The 17,600-nt window shown below is 61.4% G+C and overlaps 2 protein-coding genes across 6 annotated transcripts in view; one reads left to right on the top strand and one right to left on the bottom strand.

Moving 5' to 3' along the window:
• Positions 1-12,606, top strand: part of MED15 (mediator complex subunit 15) — a 57,595-nt gene extending 44,989 nt beyond the window's left edge. For 4 of the 5 annotated variants that reach the window (XM_024763824.1, XM_024763829.1, XM_024763823.1 and 1 more), the window contains 12 exons: positions 366-580; positions 1,549-1,887; positions 2,954-3,082; positions 8,147-8,283; positions 8,361-8,488; positions 8,590-8,724; positions 8,803-8,866; positions 9,699-9,765; positions 10,210-10,370; positions 10,453-10,619; positions 11,022-11,120; positions 11,623-12,606. In XM_024763824.1, coding sequence (XP_024619592.1) covers positions 366-580; positions 1,549-1,887; positions 2,954-3,082; positions 8,147-8,283; positions 8,361-8,488; positions 8,590-8,724; positions 8,803-8,866; positions 9,699-9,765; positions 10,210-10,370; positions 10,453-10,619; positions 11,022-11,120; positions 11,623-11,759 — 1,778 coding nt within the window. In that variant the 3' untranslated portion in view covers positions 11,760-12,606. The remainder of the gene's footprint in view (positions 1-365; positions 581-1,548; positions 1,888-2,953; positions 3,083-8,146; positions 8,284-8,360; positions 8,489-8,589; positions 8,725-8,802; positions 8,867-9,698; positions 9,766-10,209; positions 10,371-10,452; positions 10,620-11,021; positions 11,121-11,622) is intronic. The other variant, XM_024763826.1, reaches the window with a different exon arrangement.
• Positions 12,607-13,263: 657 nt separating this feature from the next.
• The window catches only part of LOC112412153 (coiled-coil domain-containing protein 74B-like), a 4,786-nt gene continuing 449 nt past the window's right edge, over positions 13,264-17,600 (bottom strand). Inside the window, 7 exon segments of the mRNA XM_024763675.1 lie at positions 13,264-13,586; positions 13,685-13,756; positions 13,835-13,873; positions 13,875-13,912; positions 13,986-14,172; positions 14,995-15,157; positions 16,042-16,306. Coding sequence (XP_024619443.1) covers positions 13,448-13,586; positions 13,685-13,756; positions 13,835-13,873; positions 13,875-13,912; positions 13,986-14,172; positions 14,995-15,157; positions 16,042-16,306 — 903 coding nt within the window. The 3' untranslated portion in view covers positions 13,264-13,447.

The following is a 17,600-nucleotide window of genomic DNA, read 5'->3' on the forward strand; positions in this document are numbered from 1 at the left end:
GAAATCCATATAGTGGAGTATTATTCGGCAACAAAAAGAAAGGGAATACTGATCCGTGCCACAGTGTGGGTGAACCTTGTAAACGGGATGCTGAGGGGAAGGAGCCAGTCACAAAAGATCCCAGTTGTGAGATTCTGTTGATACGAAGAGTCCAGAGCAGGTGGTTCCATCGAGACGGGAAGCAGATCACTAGTTGCTGGGTCCCAGGCCTCTTGGCTGGCCTGTTCTTTCCTGTTCATTACTACTGTGATTCACTCTATAGTAAGTTCCGTCCTGTCATCGTCACCCCTGTCCCTCCCGCACTGGCGGGGGCGGCGCCTTCCCCGCTGCACCCAGTGCGAGTTCCCCGACCCGTCTGTCTCCAGCCCAGCTGCAGCTCCAGCAGGTGGCGCTGCAGCAGCAGCAGCAGCAGTTCCAGGCACAGCAGCAGGCGGCGCTGCAGCAGCAGCAGCAGCAGCAGTTCCAGGTGCAGCAGAGTGCCATGCAGCAGCAGTTTCAGGCCGTGGTGCAGCAGCAGCAGCTCCAGCAGCAGCAGCAGCAGCAGCATCTGATCAAGTTGCATCATCAGAACCAGCAGCAGGTACTAGACGCCATCGTTCTGGACCCTGGCCTTCTCCAGGGCCCTGGAGCCTGGGATGAGAATGAGTGGGCCTACTGTGTGCCGGGGGATGGATCAGGTGGCTCCTGGTGCAGGCAGTTCATGTGAGAGTCTGCCCAGGCCAGAGTGAGGCTACCCTCTGCTCGTAGCACAGCCTGGACCACCCCGTGGGTGTGTGTCCTCTGAGCACACACAGGCCTCCTGACCTGTCCCTGAGTGTTCCAGTGTCTGGACGCGGCACTAATCGAGCCCTGCCTAGTGTCCCGCAGGGGTGGCCATGTCACATTAGGAACCCTGCTTACAAGAAAACCTTTTCTCACGCACATGCTCTGCAGTCAACGCCCTGATGGGTTAAGTGTCTTTGTCAGGCCTGTTGTGGGTTAAGGGAGGGAAGCCCTGAAGGACCCCCTGCTCTTTCCCACCTGCTCCAGGCCTTGGCTTATGCCTGCTTTTCCCGAGGCCCCTCCTGGATCTTGGAAGCCCCTCTCCCAGGGCTGACAGTGAATCTTCAGTCCCGCTTTTTTTTTTTTTTTTTTTTTTTTTTTTTTTACCCATGTCCCCTGCTTTGGCAGGCAAACTCAACCGCTGCGCCACCATGAAAGCCCCAGCCCCACTTTTCCTCCTCATCCTGAGCCTGGTCCTGTGACCACTCTAGGGACCAAACAGGCATCCCTGGAGAGGCTTTGGAGATCTGCGGTCAGCTGAACCTTGCCCGGCTTCTCTGGGTCTGCGCCTATATGTGACGCCTTACCAAGCCCTCCAGACCCTTCCCTGGACCCTTCTTTTGTCCTCTCAGGCCTAGAGATGGGCCAGCATCTGGTGGCCAGGGCACAGGTGCACGCTTGGTGCCCTCGGTGTCCCTCTGCCTCCCGGGAGAGCATCCTGGGCAGACTTCCCAACACAGGATTCCAAGGCCGGAGAGGTGATGGGTGCTGCTTGTTCCACCCCAGATGCAGCAGCAGCAGCAGCAACAACTACAACGGATGGCACAGCTGCAGCTGCAGCAACAGCAACAGCAACAGCAGCAGCAGCAGCAGGCTTTGCAGGCCCAGCCGCCAATACAGCAGCCCCCAATGCAGCAGCCACAGCCTCCCCCCTCACAGGCCCTGCCCCAGCAGCTGCAGCAGCTGCATCACCCGCAGCACCACCAGCCACCACCGCAGCCCCAGCCGCCGGTGGCCCAGAACCAGCCATCGCAGCTCCCGCCTCAGTCACAGACACAGCCTTTGGTGTCGCAGGCTCCGGCCCTCCCCGGACAGATGCTGTATGCCCAGCCGCAGCTGAAACTCGTGAGTACTCAGGGCTCGCACGGCCGGGGCTCTTCTGGTGTCTCCTGTGCTGTCGGCGGTCTCTGGGGCGCCCTGGCTGTAGATGGAAGGTCCTCTTCTTCCAGCACCAGGACTCAGGTGGCCCTGCCCCCTGCCGGCCCGCACATCCAGATCAGCAAGGGTGCGTGCATTCTGCCAGCTGCTGCATCCAGTGTGCGACACCCCTGCTCCCGGGTGGCACCTTGTCTTCCGAGCAGCATGGCTGATTCGGTGGTAGCCACAGGCATTGTAAGATTGTGGATGATTAGATGGATGGCAACATCCATCTTCTCACTGTTGGGGGGGGGCAGTGTACCACCTTCCCTGGGTGTCCACGGTGGTCTGCTGACCACTCAGTTCTGTTCTGAGCAGAGATCATGACCGTATTTTTGAGGGGGGTATTGATGTAAAATACTGTTATTTTCAGTCTTATGCATCTGTGTAAAAGCAGAACCAGTCAGTGACATTTACATGAAAGACAAAATATTGTACTGAGTCAAGGGTAGCTGTGTCAAGGGGCCATTTAAATGTTTTTTCAACTCACTTCCTTGGTTTTTGTGGCCTTTTCTATTTGCTGTTCATTGGGTGAAGTGGGGATATGGGCCACACCTGAATCGAGTAGTGGCTGAATAGTAAGCCCCACAGGTGCAGGCTGGAGGTCTGGGGAGGGTCTTGAGGAAGGTCACACCTGTCACCTGGTTTCCTTTGAGGAGTCAGGGCTCAGAGTGGGGTTCTTGTAGACCATCAGCGTGCTCTGCTTGCTGCGGTAGCTGGTGGTGACGGCTGTGTGGGGGTGTCCCATTGGGGCAGGCGTCTCGCCAGGAGAGACAGGGCTCAGCTGTGCTGACTCAGAGCCAGGCTGGCGTGGACACTTTTGATGAGCCGTGGGATAAGGGACAGCCAGTAGCGGGACATCAGCCAGGGAAGTGGTGGCAAGCCCATCCCCCTTCTCAAGGAGAGCTTAGAGACTCCGGCTCCCACAGACAGACGTGGAGGTGCTCTGCCCTGTGCCCTGGTGGCTCCAGATTGCTGCTCCCTTCCTCCTCAGGTCCGGGCTCCGATGGTGGTGCAGCAGCCGCAGGTGCCGCCCCAGGTGCCGCAGGTGCAGCCCCAGGTGCCACCGCAGACAGCAGTGCCGACGGCTCAGGCCTCCCAGATAGTGGGTCCCGGAGTCCAGGTGAGGGCCCAGAGCCAAGGCTCTGGAGGCGCCGGCCAGTGCATGTCCCCCGCGCTATGGTGAGGGTCCTGGTTGGATCAGGGCCTGTCCCTGGGGACCTTGGGTGAAACCCCGCTCGGCCGTGTCTGGGCCCCTGGCTTCACAGGGCACAGACTGTTCCCACCTCCCGTGATGCCCCACATCTTCCCTCTTCCCTTCTCCTCCAAGAGGGCATTGGTGAGAGCATCATGATCTCTTCTTGCCTCAGCCCTGAGGATGGGGCTGGGGGGATAGTAGCTCTCTAGAAACTGGGAAGAGCACGAGGACGGTGGCATGTGGCTCTGGTGGTCAGCACAGACTTGTGCCATGGCCCCTTGCCCTGCTGACTTGCAGGGCTCACCCCTGTGTGGCACGTGTGGCACATGTGGCCCAGGTCCACCATGCCCACCCTCCGCAAATCAGATGTCGATGGGATGGAGGAGACCTCCCGGCCTTGCCTAGTAGAGGCCACAGCCTCCTTGGTGTCTGGGGTGGGAGGCTGGGCCTCATGACTTCTCCATAGACGCCCGCCTCACCTATGTCCAGTCCCCGGCCTTGGTTCCTCCTGTCTCCACCCAGCAGTGGCAACACTGATAGTCTGGCTCAGAAGAGTGTTGGCTTTAGACAGAGCCGATGTGCTATTTGATGTGGTGAGACCCCAGGGGCGACCCGGCCACCCCGGTGCTGTGCAGCACTGGGCTGCCATGCCGAGTGTCCCTGCCAGCTCCTGCCCTGCTCACTCCCCGAGTCCGTTGAGCTCCCTGTCTGGGGCACTGGACCGTGTGGTAAGCACTGCTGGGATGCCGTGTGTTCCCTTAGCATTGGCGGGAGGCTCAGAAATGGTCCTTCCTGGTCCCCGCCACATGGCTGGAGTCCGTGGGAAACACACCGCTGGGGGGAACTGTGGCGTTTGGAGGTAGCTCTTGGTCACTGCGCCACATCACCAGCTTGCCCACCTGTGGTATTATGTGCAACAAACCATGGACATCATGTCTGTAGCTGGGGCAGGGCTGGAGGCCTTGTATGACAATGTTGGCGTCCTCCTCTGCCACCACCCTGTGTGTCCCAGCCTCGTCCCCAGGCCTCCTGGGGCTCTCTGCTCTCGGTGTCCTGTGCAGAGTGTGGTCAGAGTTGGGATGGCGGCAGCGGCATGGAGTGACTGCCCAGCCGGTGGAAGCTGCTGCCCTTGCTGCCTCTCAGGTCTGGTAGGAGAGTGGGAGGCTTGGCCCTCTGACCTGGCAGCTTCCATCCTGAAGCAGAACTTCCCTTTTCACCCCAGTTCTTGGTGTTTGGGAAGCGAGCAGCCGAAGAGTTGCCGTCTTCCAATGGTCCAGGCCCCACCTGCTGGTTCGTAGCTTCTCGCTTGGGTAGGTGGACTCCCTGCAGCTTCCTGGGCGCCCATCACTCTCCTACAGTGGCCGAGGGGGATGTGCTCCATTCCCCATGCCGACCCCTTGGCTGTGCTTCCCTTCCTGGTAGTCACATGCCTTTGCTTCTGCTGGAGGTCCCAGTCCAGCCCGCGTGGGGCTTGGCCGTGGGCTTGATCACCTTGAGGGTAACCTTGATTTGTAACCTTCTGCCCCCTCGTGGAGCACGGAGGGCTGACAGCCGGCAGGGCTGAGGCAGGCGTGGGCTCTTCTCCCCAGGTGGGGACTCGGGTAGCCGGGTGGGGAGGAGGCGCCACCACTCATACCTGCGAGCGGGTTTGGTTTTCTGAGGATGTACCTTCAGGGTTTATGGGAGGGGTGTCCACCCCCTCCTGAGTGAGAGGCCAGCCTTGGGCAGAGTGGAAGTGAGGCCTCACCCTGCCTGCGGGGCCGCACTGTGGGTTCCCAGGTCTGGCGCAGGTATGTGTGGGGTGCTCGTGCAGGTCCCTGGGGGCCAGTTTGGCTGCCTTACTGTGTGGTTCTAGCAGCAGTGGGGTTCCCAGGGTGCGAGGAGACCCCTGAGGGAGAATCTCTGGATTCACAACCTTTTTTTGCAACCTCGGTGGCAACAGTGGACAAGACAAGGCTACAGATATTCTGACCCCAAAACTAGAAAACAGGTGGTGGCTGTAGAAGGTGGGAGAGGTTGAGGGGAGTATAAGCAAGGGAAGCATTTCAAGCGGGAGAGCCTGCTTGGCTTCTTTTCTTTCCGGTTCTCTAGGATTTTGTGTGTGGCTTCTTTCTTTTTCACGTTACAATAGAAGTAAAAGGTTGTCCTGTAATTAGAGTCCCTTGGTCAATGTTGCCTTCCGTGGCTGTGCGCTGTTCCTCTTATGAACGTATCCTGCTGTCCTTAATTATTGTCTTGTTCTCGGATCCTGAGGTTACTTCTGGTTTTTTGCTGTTAGCCGTGGTGCATGGCAGGTCCTGGACTGTTTGCTGACATTTCCCAGAGTGACTCATGGGGGCATTTTGAGGCTCTCGATCGTACCAGCTGGTCACCTACCAGGAAGTCGACACATACGTGTGGGGCCCACGCATTTGACCTCAGAACGCGGGGTCCAGTGTTGCAGTGTGTGAAAGAGGTGCTGGGATGGGGGCCCAGGTGGCGGCCCCCAGGCCTGGTCTCTCAAGTCTGCCCTCTCAGAGCAGAGGAGGGGGCCTCATTGTGCACTTGGTGGTGCTGGGGCCTGATGGGTGGTGATGGCTCACAGCCCAGGCTGGAGTTTGGGATTTGGGTGTTTCAGGAAAATCAGTGAACACTGTTCTGTATGCCTGGCTCTGACATTAACTCGTGTAGATGAGAGAGATGTCCCCGTCACATCCCTGTCCAGCGGGGCGCTGGACTAGGACTCAGCGGGAGAGCCACACCCCATGATGGCAGGTGAAAACCAGGACAGGATGCGTCTCCATTTCCCAGCAGCCCCTGTGCTTTGGTCTTCCTGCTTCCTATTCTTCCAGCATTCGGAAGCTTAGCTGTCATTCTCACGTTACAGACCCCCTTCCCTGATGTGTGTGTGTGGAACAGTGTGTGGAATGGGCTGAGCACACCCTGCGCCCCCTCCTCTCCCACTGGGCCCTCCACCATGGCTGCTCGGGGCCTCCCTGGGTGGGTGTGTGTTGGGAGGAGGAGTCGTGGCCTGGCTCGTCCAATACTGTAGACGTCTGGTGTGTCTCGTTAGGATCTGTGGTCAAGAGAAAACCAGCTTTCCACCTCGGGAGCTCTGTGACCAGAAAACCAGTCCACAGAGATCAGAGTCAAGCTTTTCATTCCTGATGACTTTGTTTCTTCTGGGAAGAAATAGCGCCTCTTTCACACCACCTGAGTGCTTCTGGGCCTCTCTTGCTCTGGAAGGAGCACTGTTGAGCTGCCACGGGGCTCACAGCTGGGCACCCCGAAGTGCAGGGTGGCGCCGGCCAGCTGTGGCCTTTGGGTGCTATCAGCCACACCCCGGGTGCAGGCAGGGGAGCCCAGCACAAAGCGTGCTCCACGCACTGACATCCCACTTAGCATCTGGTAGGGTGGGTGGTGGGCTCTTCAGGCAGCGCTCGAGTTTCGACAGACAACAGGAGGACGACTTCCTGGCCCACACACTGGAAGTTCTTTTGTTGGTGTGGCTGCAGGACTGTCCACTCCCAGCTCTGCATGAGGGCTGCCTCGCACCCACAGCTATTGCTGGGGTCATGTTGGCATCTGCTACTGTCTGGGTCACCCCTGGCTTGCAGTGCCTGCTGCATGCGACCTGTTGGTGAGTGTGGGACACGCCTGTGATGCCAGGGGTCTCCCCGCAGACCTTTCCCCTGCCTTGGAGCCCTGCCCTGGCAGACTGCGTGGACGTCAGCACCGCCCTAGCCTCACAGATCAGCTCATCCTCCTGGGGTAGATGTTTTGTTTCCCATGGATCACCCTGCCTCCTTTCAGAACCTGGCTGGGTGGTTTTCATTTAGTTTCATCATCACATTGTGAACACGTGCAGGCCCTGCTCCAGTGCCATGTCCAGCCTCGGTGTGCAGAGTGAGGGGGGCAGGCTAGAGTCAGTCTGCAGAATTGGGCAGGCTGGGAATGGAGGGTGGGGTGTGAGCTGGGCTCCAGGAAGCAGGCTCCGGAGGTGATGTTCAGTGCACAGGAGGTTGCTGGGGTGTGGGGGAAGCTCTGAGTGAAGCTGACAGGGCCTTTGGGGTGGCCCCCGTGTGGCAAGCGGCTGGGCCTTTGTGCACTGTCCGCAAGCTCTGGGCAAGGCTGCTCTGCAGGGCTCATTCCGGGGCCGCTGGGCACAGGGCTGGCGGGCAGCTGTCTCCCCGAGCCGTCCGCGCTGCCAGAACTGGCATCTTGTGCCTCTCGGGTGGAAAGTAGTTACTTCCACACACCGTCGATCTTAGTCCTGGGTGTGTGATTTCCTCCCTCCGCGTTCTCGGATGAATATGGCATTGTCCTAGTGATGACAGCGGGATGGGGGCCCCGCTGTGTCTGCCCTGACGAGGACTGCAGGGAGAGCCTGCTGTGCAGAGAAGGGAGCACGATGCCAAGCTGCTCCCCTCTCCCCTCTCCCAGTGGGGTCTGCTGGTCCCACAGGGGCTGCTCGGCTGCCAGACCACAGAACCCCAGGCCAGGTGTGCTGGCAGGGGTGACAAGGGGAGGCTTTGCTCCCGTCAGGCAGGCACAGGTGGGACACAGAACAAGATGGAGGCGTCCCCACTGCCCTGCAGCTGGGCTTGACCTTGGTGCTGTCAGAGCTGGGGCTGCCTGTGGCCTGAGGGATCTTGTTGAGGTTTGTGGGACGGTCCTGCCTGTCATAGAGCGCAGCCCTCACTGCCATTCCATGCCCACAGGCTCCCACACTCACGAGGCAGGGACCTGGGGGTGTCCCATCGCAGCCCAGAAGCCCCCGCCAGGAGCAGAGGGCCACCCAGCCCGGCCCTTCTGCCAACGTCTTGGCCACTGTGTGCTTGCGTGGGCACCCACGGGTGGGGGCGTGTGCCCATGTTTGTATTTGAGAGGTGGGGCATCAGAGGAAGACCAGGGTATGTGGCGAGGCTGCGAGAGAGAAGGGGCTTGTGAGTGGGGAGTGGTGGTGGTGGGGCGTGGGGCAGGTGAGCAGGCTGAGCCCCTCCCCCCCAGGTCAGCCAGAGTGGCCTCACCATGCTGTCGTCACCGTCGCCGGGCCAGCAGGTGCAGACCCCGCAGTCGATGCCCCCTCCCCCGCAGCCGTCCCCGCAGCCCGGCCCACCCAGCTCACAGCCCAACTCCAACGTCAGGTAGGCCCGGCCCGTGCCCCTCCCCACTTGGCTTGCAGGCCCAGGCTCATGGCCGCGCTCCCTCTCGCTCTGCACAGCTCCGGCCCTGCCCCGTCCCCCAGCAGCTTCCTGCCCAGCCCTTCGCCGCAGCCCTCCCAGAGTCCGGTGACGGCGCGCACCCCGCAGAACTTCAGCGTCCCCTCCCCAGGACCTTTGAACACACCTGGTAAGTCGGACCCAAGGCGGGCACAGTCCGGGGCCCTGCGAGGTGAGGGGCTGACGACCCTTCGTGGGCTGGGGCCGTGCTCACTGGGCCGTGTCCCGCAGTGAACCCCAGCTCCGTCATGAGCCCCGCGGGCTCGAGCCAGGCCGAGGAGCAGCAGTACCTGGACAAGCTGAAGCAGCTGTCCAAGTACATCGAGCCCCTGCGCCGTATGATCAACAAGATCGACAAGAACGAAGGTGGGGGCCGGGCGGGCGGGCCGGGGGCAGGGCCTACAGACGCCCAGGCCCTTGTCTGAGTGCCTCCTTCTGCCCCAGACAGAAAAAAGGACCTGAGTAAGATGAAGAGCCTTCTGGACATACTGACAGACCCCTCCAAGCGGTGAGCTTTGCCCCTAGGCCCATGGGGGGAGGATGGTGCTCAGCCCACACCTCACAGAGGGTCCCCAGCTGCTTGGCTGGCCTACCCTGTGGCCCTCAGAGCCCTGCCTCACTGGGCTGCTGGCCTTGATGGGCTTCAGTCTGACCTGCAGCCCTGCCCCTGATTTGCTGGTGGCCTTGGGCAAGTGACTGTTTCTTAGTTACCCCATCTGCAAAAGGGGCAGCTGAGCTCGAAAGCGCTGGCTGTGGGAGGGAACTGGGACGGTGTCTGAGAAGCACTTGGAAGGCAGAGGACACGCACTCATGTCCTTTCCCTTGCCCACTGGCCGTGGGGCTGCTGAGCACCAGAGCTCAGCCAGCGCCACCTCCTGTGCATGGACTGGCCTTGGGATTCCTGCCCTCTCCCCAGGCCTTGGCTCAGGCCAGGCTCCCCTTCCAGAACTTCCTCCCTGTTCTACTCATCTGGGCAGAATGCTGGGCACTGAGGAATGGGCCTGTTGGCGGTGGACGGCCCTCCAGGCCCTCATTGGGGTCATCGGGATGGGGGGCAGGGACCTGGCCTCTGTCTTTCCCCTTGATCCATCACATGCGTGCCTTGTTCTGCCAGCCAGGACCAGCAGCTCCTGGGTGCGGGGCCATCTTGCCTTAGACTCTGGGTCTGGGAACAGCGGGTGGGCTGGCTGGGGTTCCTGGGGAGGGTTCTGGTGGCCCAGGCCTCAGGTCTCGCTCCATCCAGAGGAGGCCAGACGGTCAGTGGTTGGGATGAGAACATGAGAGCTGCCGGCTCCCCTGTCCTCCCACGTGGAGAGTCAGCCACATCTTCTCCCCTATAGGTGCCCTCTGAAAACGCTGCAGAAGTGTGAGATCGCCCTGGAGAAACTCAAGAATGACATGGCAGTGGTGCGTGGGGTGCTGTGGCCTGGTGGTGTTGGTAGGGTCGCAGGCATCTCTGGGGAGGTCAGGGCTCACCGCACAGTGACTCGGAACCACGAGCTAGAAAGAGCCTGCAGTCAGAGGTGGGCAGGGGACTGTGCTGCTCAGTCTGGGGACCCTGCCCAGGAGTCCTCTTCCAGGTCAGGTCTGCAGTGTGGGTGGGGTGAGAACATGGGAGAAATCAGCCTCTGGGTGCGGGCCCATGGGTGCTTCCTTCCCCCACAGGTGTGAGGGTTCTCATGCCCAAGGCCAGGCCCAGGGGGAGTAGAGTGTGTCCAGGATCATCTATCCTTGTCTGCAGGGGTGGAGGTGGTGGGGGAGCCAGGAGGTCTGGCTGTGAGTGAGGATGAGGACCTGGGGTCTGGAAAGCCACCCCAAGAGTGGGCTGCTGACCCTGCTGTCCTGTCCCAGCCCACGCCCCCACCTCCCCCGGTGCCGCCAACCAAGCAGCAGTACCTGTGCCAGCCACTCCTGGATGCCGTCCTGGCCAATATTCGCTCACCTGTCTTCAACCATTCCCTGTACCGCACGTTCGTGCCTGCCATGATGGCCATACACGGCCCCCCCATCACGTGCGTACTGCCCAGGGCTTGGTGGGCGGTGGGTCCTGGGCCATGGCCTGGCCAGCGTGGTCAACACGGCTTCCTCCCCCAGGGCCCCGGTGGTTTGCACCCGGAAGCGTAGGTTTGAAGAGGACGAACGGCAGAGCATCCCCAATGTGCTCCAGGGGGAGGTGGCCCGGCTAGACCCCAAGTTCCTGGTGAACTTGGACCCTTCTCACTGCAGTAACAACGGCACCGTCCACCTGATATGCAAGCTGGGTGAGTGCCGGGGGTGGGGTGGATCAAGAATGAACCGTGACTGGCAGCCTCAGGCTCTGCCACTGCCCAGGACCACCTGCTCATCCCCAAGCCCTGGGCCCTCTCGAGCCTGCCCCCGTCCTCCTTGGTCCCTACACGCTCCTGGCCCAGGAGTCGCACTGGGGGCTGGGCCCTGAGCCTGCACACTCTCACCTCTCCCCCACGTGCAGGGAAGCCCCCTCCCTCCTGTCCAGCTGCGACTCTGCTCACCTGAGGCCCTGGGGAGACGGGGAAGCTCGGGAGTCAGGGGCCTCAGCTCTGCAGCAGCCTCACCAGGACCTCTGGGGCCTGGAGGGTGCAGTTGGGGAGCAGGGCTATGATGAGGGGCAAGCCTGGTCACAGGTGCGGCCTTGTGTGTTGCAGATGACAAGGACCTCCCCAGCGTGCCACCGCTGGAGCTCAGCGTGCCTGCTGACTACCCTGCCCAGAGCCCACTGTGGATCGACCGGCAGTGGCAGTACGGTGGGTGACTGAGAGGATGGGCCACCAGGCTTTCCTCCATGTGTCCCTGCCCTGCTGAGGCCCCCTCTTCCCCTTCCTCCTTGGTGGGCAGGAGCAGATTGCCCCTCAGTCACATGGAAAGAGAAGTGTCTCTGACCCCATGGTGTCCCTGCAGCTCCAGGGCAGCCGTGTTCCGGGGATGAGGGATGAGCAGGCCCAGTGGCTCCTGTGGGCCTCTTCAAGGCTGACTGGGGGGCACACATGGGAGCTTGGGCTTATGGGGACCCATCTGGGTGACAGGCCCAGAGAGAACCTCGGTGATGGGAGACAGTCCCCCCGAGGCTCAGAGCTGGCATGTAGAGGACCAGGACAAGGGCCCCGAGGCCGTCCCTGAGGCTCCAGACCATTTTGTTCCAGCTCTCCACTGGCACGCGGAGCTGGCACCCCTGGTCCCTGGGCTGGGTGGGGCGGGCCAGGGTCCTGGCAGAGAACACAGCGCTCATGGCCGGCCGCTCTGCTGCAGACGCCAACCCCTTCCTGCAGTCGGTGCACCGGTGCATGACCTCGCGGCTGCTGCAGCTCCCTGACAAGCACTCGGTCACGGCCCTGCTCAACACCTGGGCCCAGAGCATCCACCAGGCCTGCCTCTCGGCCGCCTAGCCGCCACCGCCACTGCATCTCCGGCTGCCTGCCCTCCAGGGACCGTGGGGCAGCCGGCAGCCTCGTCGGGGCCCCGTGTCGGACATTTCTAGATGCTGGCTTCCTTAGAGAGCTTGGGCTTAGGTTAGCTTTCCTGCTTTTATCTTCTGCCTTGGGGACCCGCCAAACATTTCCCACACTTGGACAGGACTGGGACAGGCAGCTGGCTGCTTCCTCCAGGAGCCAGGCACGCCTCCAGCCCTGTGCTCCTCAGGCTACTATCCCCGCAGCCTCTGCAGGGCCCGTGTCCTTCCTCGGGAACTCAGGGTCCTGTGTGAGCCTCTTGCGTGTGCACCAGAAAGCTCTTCTACCGTTTCCATAGGAGAACGTGCAGGACATAGGAAACCCTTAAAACACGCAGAATTCCCTGATCACGGTTTTGGGTTGAGATCGTGCCACCGTTGGCATGTGGGGCACGCCACAGGGAAGCTCCAGGATCCGGGGGTGCTGACTGCAGCTCGAGGGAAGGTCTGTTTGTGGCTGTGGGTCCCCGGCCACCGGCTGGGCCTCATACCTCATGATCCTTCTCATTCTAGCCCTGAGAGTCTGCTCAGCACTGTGGAGGCACCCGGGAGCAGGGGTGTCTGGGTGGATCTTGTTCCTGGCGCCGTGCCCACTGGTTAGGCACTTAGGCCCACTCGAGTTAGGATGTTGTCCTCGGGACCCAGCGTCTTAAGAACCCTTCAGACAGTTGAGGGCTCCTGACGGGGTGCCAGCCGGCTCTCTGGCGATGAGAGGTTCCCCCCTTTTGTATGTGCATTACCGTGTCTTCTGTGGTTCTTATAATAAATTTATTATTCCTGTGTTTGTCATGAATTTGTCACTGTGTCCCCCCTCTCTGCAAGTCAGGGGCCCTCCATCCAGTGAAGGGCACTGTCAGGGCTGAGCCAGGTCCCCCACCTTGGGGATGGCCACCGATGCCCAGACGTGCCTGTCCTGGTTCACCCCCAGGTTCCCTGCTCCCCAAAGCAGAAGCAGCAGAGATCGGCAATGAGGACATGGCCGGTTGGGCCAGGAGGACTGTCCTGCCAGGCAAGGGTCTGCGCTGAAGCTGCTGTTCTGGCGATTGAGGGGGTGGTGTGAGGCCATTGCAGGGTGGGGCCCAGTGTACAGGAGAGGACCTTCTCCCGTGGCCGTGGCTCTAGCCGTCCATGGAGGAAGGCACGCTGGGTGGGGCCGCTCACTAGCTGTGTTCGTCAGTGGACACAGGACAGTGTCTTGCCTACATGCCGGGAAGGCAGCCCCCTGCACTCCAGGAAGAGTGTGCAGGCTGTCCCGGAGCTTGTTTTCTTACAGGGCAGCCGCAAGGCCCTAGCAAGCAGGGTGACTGCCCAGCAGGCCCTGCCCATGGCAGGGAGCAGAGCTAGGGGCACTCAGGGCAGCAGTGCCTGATGGCCAGTGAGGAACAAGACTCACAACAGGGAGAAACGAGCTTTATTTCCAGTCTTCGACAGGTAGGCTCATGCTTATTTCATAATGCACACGTGTGTGTAAGTGCAAAAATACCAAGCAAAGAAATAGTTCCTCAGCCCTGAGACCACGTGCTTTATCTGCCGTGGGTTTGGCTGGTCTGGAAGTTAGGCTGACGTAAACGTACTAGGATTCTTCGGAAGTGCTACCTAGAGGGTGAGCGGTCATGGGTCTGGCACTCAGAGTACCGAGTAGTGCAGCCACCGGCTCTGCACCGCCTGCAGCCATCTCTGCCGCTCGGCAAAGTTGCTCTTGAGGCTCTGCTTCAGCGCGGGCAGGATGGCGCACTCCGCCACGGGCGCCCGGCTCAGGATCAGGCTGGGGGACGGGGGTGGGGGGGTCACTGCGGACGCCCTCCCCGGCCCTGTGACCCCTGGGCTCAGAGGCTGCCTACCTCCTGTGCCAGTAAGACTCACCATTTCTTAGAGACGCCCTTGGTGGCGACCTTGGGGAGCAGCATGGCCCCCGGGTGCAGAGCCTCCTGGTCCCTGGGGAGGGACGAGTCAGCCGTGAGCCCCAGACAAGCAGGCCCTGTTGTGACCCAGTGGGCCGCATGGGGCAGTTACTTGGGAGAACTGGGCCCGGCCTCCTCGAGGGCAGCCCTGTCTCTGGCTCCTTTCTAGGAGGGACTTGAGGTGTTGCAGCTGGAAGGCAGGGAGAAGAGACACGGTGGGTGGGGCTGCGGGGGCCCCGGGGCGCCCTGCAGCCAAGCCTTACCTCTTGGGCCTGCAGGAGGTTGGCATTCCACAGCTGGCGGATGACCACTTCGCACTGCTGGAGTGTGGCGGGCTTGCACAGGTGCAGGGGCAGTCTCATCGCGGGGGGCACCCCTGGCACCTCCTTGCCCTTGTGCAGGCTGCCGGCCACCGAGGTGGCTGCTGGATTAGAGCTCTCCACTTTGTCTCTGAAACAGCCATTAGAGCAGACCAGAGGCGGCCTACCGGAGGTGATCTCTCACACCCCCTCTCGGGGCAGCACCTGCTCCAGCGTGAGTAAGAGGGTCATCTCCACGGCCTCCTGGGGGCCTGGCTCCCTTCCGCCTACCAGGGTGCTCCAGGCACCAGGTGGTGGGGGTGGGTCTCTGGGGCTGGCTATGACCCAGGCCCGTCACTTCCTCCCCCCTCAAGGTACACTGAAGAGTCAGATGTGGTTTGAGCTGCCTGGCTGCCCTCAGTCCTGACCACAAACCCAGGGTGCTGGTGGAGGGGGGAGCCTAAAGACTGCAGAGAAGCAGGAGCCTGGCCTGCTGGTGGCACTACCCAGGGGACAACAGGGTCCCTTCTTCGGATGCAAAGTCCAGGCTCACTGCTGCTTCCCAGGAAGTCCCAGGAACTCGGGTGTCACCGGGGACTGGTCCTGCTCTCGTCTGCTGGCCCTGTGCCTTCCAGAGGCCAGCACAGCTCCCAGGGTGGAGCCCAAACCTGACTCACGGTTCTCTTGGCAAAAAGCAAGCTAATGTGGAGGCCAAGTTACTTTGTTTCTGTGCTTTGAGAGAATGCTTTAGGGGCTGCTGCTGGCCCCTCTTGCGGGCTCAGGTCAGCGCAGGGACCGTGCAGGACCCCCAGGGGAGAGGAGAAGGCAGGGTCCACCAGATGGGTAAGCCCGGCTTTCATGAGCTTGCTTCCCTCTGAAGACCTGCCCGTTTGGAAGGGCAAAGCAATTGGCTGGTTCCAGGGTGTGAACCTGCTGAATGCAACCCTGTCCCGTTGGGTTCACGGAGCCTTACTTGGCCAGCCCCTGTGCCCCGAAGGCTTTGTCCACCCTGCTGCTGTGAAGCAGGGCAGCAACCAAGGGCTCCTCCTCCAGGTCCAACTTCTGGGGAACGTCAGCTTTCGAGTCTTGCTTCTTAGAGGAGGTGCGCTGGGACCTGGCCTTGCCTTGCGAGTTGGCTGAGGGTCAGACCCAGACAGGGCCAGTCACTGGGCATCAGTCAGCTGTATGCACCCAAGGGGCCCCACCCCTGCATCAGTTTCCTCTTTGTAAAGGGGAGATGGTAATGGCCTCCCTCTGAGGGCCGCTGGGAGGCACAGATGCGGGAGTAGGGTGAAGCCTGTGGGTGCCTGAATGTTCTAAAGCGGACGCAGTGGTGGAGGTGGCTCCCCGAGCAGCTGAAGTGGGGAGAGCTCCACACACCCCGTGGGGCAGTCTCCTTACGGGCCTCGGTAAAGGCCGGGGTAGGGTAGCCAGCAGCTGTTCCCTGACTCTGAACCCCATTTCGGGCAAAATGAAACGGAAGGAAAGGTCTGGGTGGCCCAGCCTGTGCAGGTCTGCTCTCCCGGGATGAGGCCCCTCACTCAGCAAAAATGCCACAAATCCAGGCTCTGTAGGAGGGCCAACCCACCCATGTCCTGTCTGCTCTGAGGGACACAGTGAGCAGCAATGAAGACCACTCGGGGCTCCTCTGTCACACGCTCTGCCTGACTCATGCCCCACACTGACCATCTTGCCTTGGCAGCCAAGCCTGTCCTGCTTTTGTGGCCTGTCCTCAGGCCTCCCTCCAGCCGACCCACTAACCTGTCCCCTGGCCTCAGCTCCCTCCTGGAGGTTTCAGCTCACAGGGCACCTGGGGACCCTCCTTGGTCCCTCAGCTACTCCTTAACCCCCAAGCCCATGGGGACTGGCAGAGGCGCTCCCCCGAGGTCTGCCCCACGGAGGACCACCGTGGGCTTTCAGCATTCGGCTCAGCACCCTACTTGCCGTTTCAGGCCCGGGGGCCCTGAGGTCTGTACCTGCTCTTCCCCGACCCTGAGCACAGAGGTGCTGGTGTGCTCACCTGGCACCACTGTATCGAGATGGACTTGTTGGACTGAAAGCTGGAACTGGAGGTGCTGCCTGTGGGGGCTGCTTGGGGTCAGCAGAAGGTGGCAGCAATGAGGCTCCCATCCCTGCAGGTCCCAGCGCTTCTGCACGGCTGCCATGGCTGAAGGGCCAGGCCCACCTGTGCCCGCCTCCTGGCTCTGCAGGTCCCAGCCCTCCCCCACATTCTGGTGAGGCAGCCCCAGACACCGCCAGTGCCAGAGGGAGCCAGGGCCATGGGGCTGGGGACGGAAGAAGCAGTGGGACCTGAATGGGAGCACGCCCTCTCTCGAGGTCCCATCAGGGGACCCCTGACACTACGTGCCCACATCAGCTCGCTGGAGCTGTGCCACCCCACTGGAGAAGGGCCCTCACCACCCCATCCTCTGCGTATCTCCCAGGAAGAGAGCCCTGGGCACACCCCAGACTGGGGCATTCCAGGTGGGCACCACTCACCACTCAGACCACTTCCCGATGTCAGACCTGGAGCCCAAGACTCGACCTGGTTGTTCCCAGGCTGGGCTAGGGGACAGGCAAGGTGAGTGGGCCACAGGTGATGATATGCCCCCATGGTTGCTGTGGAGATGATAGGGAGAACCCTGGAAGGAGTGTGCCCAGAGCTTCCTGCCCCAAGGCCAAAGGGACCAGGGGTTGGGGCTGGGGCTGTGCTGGGGAAGCCTGGGGCAGCAGTCCAAGTGAAAGCTCACCAGGATAGTGAGGCCAGGGCTGGGGAGGGGGGAACCTGGGCAGCCCCCTGCCCCCCAGCTGCTCTGCCCACTGCCCCTGCTGCACAGAACTCAGGCTTTGGGGTCCCCAAGAGTGGCACTTGCTGTGCTTGGGTGCATGAAGTCACCCAGACCATGGCTTGGAGTGGTCTGGCTGTCCAGGCCCCCTCCCCACTGGGATAATTCGCGTGGGCATAAGCAGTCTGGGGGGCCTGCTCTTGAGGGCAGTAACTTCCCATCAGGCACCTGTGGGCTTGTCTTACCTTTCTTCTGTGGCTTCTGATTCATGATTAGCTTGTAGTGGAGATCTGAAAACAAGCACGGGCCCTCCTCATGGCTACTCTGAGAAAAGAAGCTTCGCTTTCCCTGCCCACTCCTCCTTGCTGAACCCCTGAGAGACCCTGCTCCATGGACCAAGCCTTTGCCTTGGCACCCTCGGGTCAGTGATGCCTCTGGCTGCTCCCTGAGCCAGAGCCCCTGTGTGAGAGCCTCTCCAGGAACCCATTCCTCCATCCGTGACGTCTACAGAGCAGTCTCTGTCATGCCCATGGGGCCTGGGCTCCAGGGGGACAGAGGCGAGTCAGGATGACCCAGGTGTCAGGGATCGTTCTGGGGCCCCGGATCTGGGTGTGCTTAGTTTGTGAAAATTCATTAAGCTAGATACGCGTAATTTGGGGGTGTGTTTCACTTCTACAAAAGTTTTTCAAAGGAGGCCGCCTGACCCTGCCTGGAGAGGAGAGGCGGGCCGGGTTACCTTAGGGAATGGCGCGGCCAGACCCGCCCCCCGCAGTTGGCTTTGGTGCTGGGGCGG

This window comes from Neophocaena asiaeorientalis, unplaced genomic scaffold (genome assembly GCF_003031525.2).
Source record: "Neophocaena asiaeorientalis asiaeorientalis breed wild unplaced genomic scaffold, Neophocaena_asiaeorientalis_V1.1 scaffold110, whole genome shotgun sequence".
NCBI classification, from domain to species: domain Eukaryota; kingdom Metazoa; phylum Chordata; class Mammalia; order Artiodactyla; family Phocoenidae; genus Neophocaena; species Neophocaena asiaeorientalis.